The sequence below is a fragment of the Lycium ferocissimum genome, chromosome 9 (assembly GCF_029784015.1).
Source record: "Lycium ferocissimum isolate CSIRO_LF1 chromosome 9, AGI_CSIRO_Lferr_CH_V1, whole genome shotgun sequence".
NCBI lineage: Eukaryota > Viridiplantae > Streptophyta > Magnoliopsida > Solanales > Solanaceae > Lycium > Lycium ferocissimum.
In genome coordinates, this window is record NC_081350.1 from 42,306,783 (window position 1) to 42,314,692 (window position 7,910).

The 7,910-nt window shown below is 34.6% G+C and overlaps 1 protein-coding gene across 2 annotated transcripts; it reads right to left on the reverse strand.

Annotated features, from left to right (window-relative positions):
• Positions 1-166: 166 nt before the first annotated feature.
• LOC132030906 (uncharacterized) lies at positions 167-7,371 on the reverse strand. Of its 2 annotated transcripts, XR_009408132.1 has the most exons (13): positions 7,062-7,371; positions 6,233-6,407; positions 5,538-5,621; positions 5,196-5,437; positions 4,897-5,110; positions 4,043-4,122; positions 3,729-3,813; positions 2,981-3,112; positions 2,795-2,908; positions 1,801-1,845; positions 1,275-1,359; positions 650-802; positions 167-412 (listed from the first exon to the last, which is right to left on the reverse strand). XR_009408132.1 is itself a non-coding variant. In XM_059420698.1 (12 exons), the coding sequence occupies exons 1-12, from the start codon at positions 7,268-7,270 to the stop codon at positions 711-713; spliced, it is 1,557 nt and encodes a 518-aa protein (XP_059276681.1). In that variant the 5' UTR covers positions 7,271-7,371; the 3' UTR covers positions 435-710. The 2 variants fall into 2 exon arrangements, 1 of the variants encoding a protein (XP_059276681.1); XM_059420698.1 differs by lacking the exon at positions 167-412 and having other exon boundaries at positions 435-802.
• Between the last annotated feature and the right edge of the window lie 539 nt (positions 7,372-7,910).

The following is a 7,910-nucleotide window of genomic DNA, read 5'->3' on the forward strand; positions in this document are numbered from 1 at the left end:
CTTGATTATGTCGTTTTATGATTTTATTATCCTTAGGAGTAGGACTCAAGTTTGTTTATCACCCCTAATCAACATCAACCTATAGCTAGATTGAATTATATTGATAGAAATGAAACAATCAAATGGAGAAACGCTTTTAAGTTGGGCAGGTTGGGGTATAGCTCTTATCCATTTTTTTTCCAATCAAACTTTAGGCGTATCGAAATTTTGGTCACGGTCCAATCATAGATTCCTGTAGGAATGCACTGGGTATGTTGTTGTTGATCCATTCATAGATTCAACCCATTCAAATCCAGCTCGCTCATTTGACACCTCTAGCTACCGGAAAAAATACAATCACTGATTTAGACGGAAGCAAACTATTTGAATTCCCCATTTTCTTGGTCCAGCTGTGTGAGTGAATCTACAAAATCTGGGGATAAGAAAAGGGGTCTCTAATTAAATGATCTCTTAGTGTTTGTACACAACTTTTCAAGTTTGGAGAAAAAAAAAAAAAAAAAAAAAAAAAAACTCTCCTATTGATAGCTGCAAGAAACCTACCCAGAGATACTATATTGTCACTTTTGCAGTTAAAGTGTTGTAAATGGCAATCTGCTTTATGGACAAAGGAGCAAAGGTCGGAACTCGAATTGAAGTCACAATGTATTACCTCCAGAAACCATAAAAATGGCATGTTGATCAGTCAGTTTTATCGCAAAACTTGGCGTTCATCACAGAGATACAGTATCTGCTGATGCAGCATGGACAAGCATTTCGTTCTCATCGATTGAACACTTGCCTGAGAAATCCACTGCAGAATCTCCTACAAGGATATAATGGCAGTTAAAAACCTTTTAATATACTTGCTAGGAGAGGAGAGCAATCAAAGTAGGGCTCCAAACAGTTTAAACCTACTATAGACAGCTCATTCAAGAAACCAGCACATACACAACATTATACATGAAAGTTGAAACAATCAGCAAGATATCAAATTTTTCTGTATCCAGCTAGTACATAAAATGTTGAGTTGTGGCATGACCAATCATCCACGAGAAATTGAAGCTGGTACACAGAAGGTTAACCTACTTATAACTTTAGTCCAATGAAGACATTAAGACATATATCAACACATGTGAGTATTATACATAAATAATTTACCAGCCAAGTACTTAAACATGTCACAACATGCATAAGAATTAGCAGTGACATAATAGATGATAGAGCATGCAACATGAGCTCACTTCAAAAAGAAAATTATAGAACTATTGGTCTGAGAGTATATCCCAAGTCAATACCTGAAGAATGTCGCAATCCCTTGACAGCCTCAAAATTCTTGTAGGTGTAGCCAACAAAACTTAAATCTTCGGGAATCAGACGCTTCTGCCAAAATAAAAATTACAACAGAAAAAGATTTATTTAAGCACGGCATGGGAAGAAAAGGTGTGCTGGAAAGGAGAATCAGAAAAGTAAGCTGGAGAAGAAAATGTCAAAGACGATTATAGCAAGACGCACAGCAAAACATGATTACATTCAGCATGGAACGTAGAGATGCAAAAGATATATCATCATGACATACATAAGCACTAGTCATCTACGCTATTATGAGTCTAAATTCAATAGCACATATCTGAAACTTACACTCCTGACTCTTCTTGTAAAACTTAGCTAGTAAAACTGTTAGACATCCCATAAAATCTAAATTCTAAGCAAAATTTCATGTAAAATTTCTCACATACATTATAGAAACCAAAATAAAATGTTAAAACTTTCAGATTTGCTCAAATAAGACTACTTTACTCATCGTGGCAAAACAAAACTCACCTTTCTTTGGGGTCCTGAACTATTTTTTGCTGGTGCTTGATTTGCCTGCAGTGAGTTGCATATCTACATCAGTTGCGAAAGAATTCTCAACTAAGCATTGTTATCAACAGCAGTTAAACATGAACATAAAATTGATCATCCAAACCGAAGCTTAAGGATATTCAAATGAAAATAAAAAGTGTTAATTTTATCAGTTTTATCCAGAAAATGGTCCTGTGCATTTGGTGATAAGAATTAGCTTCGATCCTTCAATTCTGCTTTTCATTCTCATTTTGCTTTTAATTGACCTCTTTTACTTTTTCACTTCTTCTGGACTCTACTTTTCTTCCCTCCAATACTTAGGTGGAAACATACCCTTAGTGGAATTTTAATCTCGTCATGGTTGAATATAACCATATAAACTTGTACTAATCAAATCATAGAGTTTAAGCCTTTTGTAGAAGGATAGCAACTAAAATTGAATCAGATCAATATGGAACTGTCATCAGAAAAGGGAAACATGAGAAAAAAGGATTAGCTAGCCCTGCCTTCTCCCCATAATATCCTTACTCCCACTCAAATGAAAAAGAGTAGGATTTAAGTATGAAAAAGTTGATAACATGTTCCATTGCAGATGCAGATCCACGATTTGAAGTTTATGGGTTCTCCCACAACAACTGCAAGTTAGTGTACAATAATAACTGGGTTCACAATCAAATATTTATAGTTATTTAGTGGATATTTTAATACATATATAGGGTTTAGGCAAAAGCTGTTGGGTCCCGTGAACCCACATATTACACTCTGTATCCTCTACCAAAATAACAAAGGTCATAAGATCACCAAGGTTAACTTTTGATCACAGCATAAACACTAATGTAGCTTGTGTATTAGCGAACCATGTGGACATACTGTCATGATTGGGTTACGAAGATGAAATATCACTTCTCACAAACTTACTCTAAAATTTGGAAAAAGAAGACAGAAATGGAATAAGATATAGATGGTAATTCACCTCATCAAACTTCATGAAATTTTGTGTGTCTAGATCATTATTGACTTCTGGCTTAAATGCTGCCTCCATGTCATAAAGTTTATCCCACTTTATGTCTTTGAACCAGGGGTGAGCCTGATTATATTCATGAATAAAACATAAGATTCTATAATTGATTCAAAATAAGACTTTCCTTGTTACACCAACCTTTATTTGATCTGCTCCTCGACAACCAAGACGATTTTCAGCATCACAAAGCAACCTACAGATCAGGTCTTTGGCTTCAGGAGTCAATCTTGCTTCCTCTGGAAATTTTACGTGATTTCTCCAATGAACAATCTGTAGAACCAGAACAAGTGTCAAGACATAGAATTTAAATCATACTACATAAGAATCCTAAATGAACTACCATTGGATGGCACAGGTTGCACAGGTATAGGAGTGGCAAACGGGCTGGTCGGATCACATATGGTTGGGTCGAAAATGCGTTAAACAATAAAAAGGTGGGTTAACCAACGGATAATATGAATATCCGAATAAACAATGGTTTCAGGAATAGCCAGCTAAGAACACAAGCTAAAAGCCAAAATAAGCTTAGACTCCCAGAAAGCAAGAACTCATGAAAAATAACAAGCAGACAAATGGGTGTTGATAATATGGATATTCATATTATCTATCTGGATGTCCATTTTTAAGAAATTGGTTATCCAACCCACATCTAATGGGTCGGATTGGATGGTTACTTGTTCTTTTAACCATTTTGCCAGCCCTACACAAGTATTTCAAAGTATTCACAAGATAATTTGATTGTTAGCTAAACACACAGGATAAATGGATAATCCAGTGCCGTCATCAATGTTGAACATGAGAAAGTAGATATCATTTCCAAAGTTGTAAATTATGTAGTGTCAATGCTGCTAAAAGAATTGGCACACACTTGTGCGGATCACTGTACCTTTCTACATGTCGTTATCGGATCTTCAGAGTAGAAAGGGGGATAACCAATGAGCATCTCGTACATGATGGCGCCAAGTGACCACCTGAATGAAGCAAGAGAAAAGAGGATAATGAATTAAGTCTACTAACTTTACATTGTCTATTCAATGTGACCATACCTAAAAGAAAAAACATAATTGAAGCATGTGAGCTATGTTCCGCAACAAGTACATGAAACAGTCGTGTTCAAACTTTGAAAAGGAAAGATATCAAAAAATTTAAAACACCAGCTAGTTAAAATCCACGTTAATGACAAATAGTAAGAAAACTAACCAATCACATTCCACTCCATAGCCTTTCTTCAGTAAGACCTCAGGAGCAATATAGTCAGGAGTGCCAACTGTTGAAAATGCCTGCCATAGAAACAGGTAATATTAAAGGTTATGGTAACTAATTAACAAACATGTCGTGGAATTAAGGTCGTAACAAAAGGTCATTTCTAGGAATAGTAAATGATGTTTCTAGTTCGTTTCCATTACTCATGTGAAGATGAATAATGGAAAAGGGTAGACTTGTCTTAACAGGTGTTGACCAAGATCTGTTACTCCAGAATAGAAATAAGAGTAAGACACAACACTAGTTATTCTGCTCTATCTTTCAGTCTTAACAACGTTCTTCTAAGTACTTCAATTTTTTCAGATGGTCCACACTGGGTAAAAGATTTTTGTTTTAACAAAACATTACACTTTTAAGCAGCAACGTATCGGTGCTAAACTCAACAAAATAACAGGAAAGAAAAAGTGATTTTATACTATTTTTCAAATCTTATGTGGAAGGTTAAAGTTCACAATAGACTTGATTGATATGTCATTTAGCAACCCAATTATTGGAGCTATGTTTCCCTTATTACATTACAAAGTTCACACTATCAAAAGCTGAAATAATGGTGGTAGATAGTTCTGCATATGATTAATTCGATACTCCAGGTCCGAAACCTACGGAGAGAACTACATTTTTCTCCCGAAACCAATTGTTCTGGTTCTAGATATTACTAGTACTTTTCTTCCAATTATTAATTTTTCTAGTGCACATCTATGATCCTTGAAAAATCAACAAAAATAAGGATTCTGGATTAAGTTTATAATTCATGAGATAAGCTGTGTTTCTGTTAATAATGTCCAACTTACTAATTTTCTTCTGTTTATTTGCCAATGCTGCAGTTGTTCAAGGGAATTCCAACCAGTTCCCTTGTTAGCAGATCCACTTGAGTCCTCACCATCCATCACTTCATTTTCATTTATAGGAGATAAATTAGAACAGTCAAGGGGCTTGCATAGACCAAAATCAGACAGCCTCATGTGTCCATTTTTGTCCAAAAGAAGATTGTCAGGTTTAATATCCCTGCAAAAAAACATTATGTAAAAGACATAAACCATTGAAATCATTTCAAATCTTTTGTAAGACTCCAGTGTATAGGATTAACTACCTGTGAATGTAGTTATGCTTATGAATAGACTCTATGGCCAAAACACTTTGAGCAATGTAAAATCTTGCGACTGTCTCAGTTAATGTCTCCTCCCTCATAAGCAACGTCATCATATCACCACCAGGCAAATATTCCATTACTAGATACAAGTAATCAGCATCTTGAAAAGAATAAAAAAGTTTAACAATAAAGTGGCTTGCTACTTCAGCAAGCAAATTCCTTTCGGCCCTAACATGTTCGACCTGTAACATAAAGAGATGGTAAGAAAATCAGACCACTTCTTAAAACAGAAAGCAAATTCCTTTTGGCCCCTTAAACATGTTATGAAGGATCTGGTCCCACCTGCCCCCTACTTAGCATTTCAGACTTCTTCAACTTTTTCATTGCATATATATTTCCAGATATTTTATCCCGGCACAACCTGACCTGCAAAATAGATTTGAATAAGAATCAGAACCTCATTATCAGAAGCAAGTGCCGGTAAACAGGAAGCACATTTTGTGTGACCAAGAGGTCACAGGTTCAAGCACTTAATGTCCAATAGAAGGACCAAGGAAATACATCTTCTAACATTAGTAATTTACCTGAATACTACAGAAGCATTGGGAAACAATTAAGATTTTCAAACTTACTTAGGGTGCTCCAATAACAGCAATTATTATAACACAGAGCTACATAAGAACAGTGAGAGATACAAAAGCAAAAGCATCATGAGTGACTCCAATTATTAAATGTCTAATTAAATTTTTTAAAATCTAATTAAGCATCTTTAGAAGGTACAAAATGATTATGGATTTTGCATGAGAATGGAAGGAATTCATTGAACATGTCCTTCTGGTTAAGCATATGAACTTATGAAGCAGTTGATCTTTGAAATGGACGGCATAGAAACCAACTATATAGAAGTTCTGATAATTTCATATTTTACAATTCAGTCTTAAAGGTTGAACGGTCCAGATAACACAAACATAGCGGGGAAAACTCAATCCCTGAAGAATGAAATATTTTTCAATCTAAAGAGGTACAGAATCTCAAACCTCTCCAAAAGCTCCTCTACCGATGATCGTCAAAAGCTCAAAATCATCAACAGAAATCTTGTGACGCTTCAGTCGGATATACTCTGTCTCTTTTCTTTCCAATTCCTTTAGAAAGTCCATTTGTTCCTCCTTTGGTACACCGGAGCTTTCCAATTTCTTTTCTAGCAGTAAACGCCTACAGTTTATAGACAATAATGCATGAGGGGATACAGAAAAGAATTGTCAAAATTCCGATGCTGTGCCTATGTATTTTGGGTTCAAAAATAAAAAAGTTCATATTACTACATATCACTTTTACCTAGCTATCAACCTCCATACCATATTGAGATTATCAAGCTACATGTTGCACAAATTTCCAATTCAAAATCTAAAATATTCTAAAAAAATCACAGGTTGCATTCCAAATAAATGCCATACAAACATGAAATCCGAAATAAAATTCCTACATGAAAGTTCATAATCCTATGAGTTTCATGAGCGATTTATAATGATCTTCGATCAAAATCTAAAGTTTTCTACAGAATGCACACATTTTCAATTCAAAATCTGAAATATTCTAAAAATCACATTTAGCATTCCTAATAAATATCGTACAGACGCATTTACATAAACACTAAAATTTCAAAATCATATAATATAATCTAAGAGAAATGACGAGGAAAACCTTTCTTTGCGATCCTGGATAAGTTTCATGTGCAATTTATAATCACGTCGCATTAAAAATAAATGCTTCACTAACGCATTTACATAAACATTAAAATTTCAAAATCATATAATAAAAAATAATATATACATGATCATGAATCATGATGAGGAAATTAAATTAAACCTTTGTTTACGATCCTGAATGAGTTTCATGTGAGATTTATAATGATCTTCGATCAATTTCTTAGCAGCAGCTACACGTTCAAGAGTTAAACTAGAGCCTAATTGTTCCTCCAATTCTTCCTCTTCTTCCTCTTTCAATGCTACAACCACTTTATTATTGTTATTATGTTGTTGTTGTCCTTCTTCTTCCTCATCTCTGTTCTTCGCCATTTAATTCTAATTAAAATTCGATCAATCGTAACGATTGATCGAATTGGCGAAGAAGAAGACGAAGGGCAAACTATTGAACTTTTTGAATTGTTTTTGTTTGAGAATGAAGAGAGAATTGGACGGAGAGAACTTTGAGAGAAAAAAATAACAGCAAATGGGAAGTGTTAAAAGAAGGCTGTTAGTTAGCGCTTTTTAAATGGTTAATAATTTTTGTTTAGTGCCAACGTGGCACTGTATTTTCGGCTGGGTCCCACTTATATTGTGAAATTGTTCATATTTTTCATTTGTTAATTAATAGTTGAAAGGCGGAATACATAAATGCTCTTAAACTTGAACACTTCAACTTACAAACTGATCATTCAAGACACCTGTATTGGTGTCCACTGTGTCGGTTGAACACTCCACCTTACAAAATAATCATCGAGATACCTTTCAAATTTATGTGTCATGTCAGTGTTGGGTGTCCACGAGATACAGTAGAGACAAGCTGAGGCCAATTTAAGATGTCTATCTATGTATTATGCCCAGTTGAAATCATATATGCCCTTGTCGATACAAAAATGAATGATATTTATATCTATCATTCTATTAAGTACAACTATTTTATGCTCTAAATTATATTACTACTATTGTTTCTTTT

What these genes read in the sequence shown, in the direction of transcription:
- LOC132030906 (XM_059420698.1), bottom strand. Translation starts at nt 7,270, where the DNA reads ATGGCGAAGAACAGAGATGAGGAAGAAGAAGGACAACAACAACATAAT. An exon ending in AAATGCTAAGTAGGGGGCAG is followed by an intron (nt 5,438 to 5,537) that starts GTGGGACCAGAT and finishes TTTATGTTACAG; the next exon opens with GTCGAACATGTTAGGGCCGA. An exon ending in TATGGAGTGGAATGTGATTG is followed by an intron (nt 3,814 to 4,042) that starts GTTAGTTTTCTT and finishes TGCTTCATTCAG; the next exon opens with GTGGTCACTTGGCGCCATCA.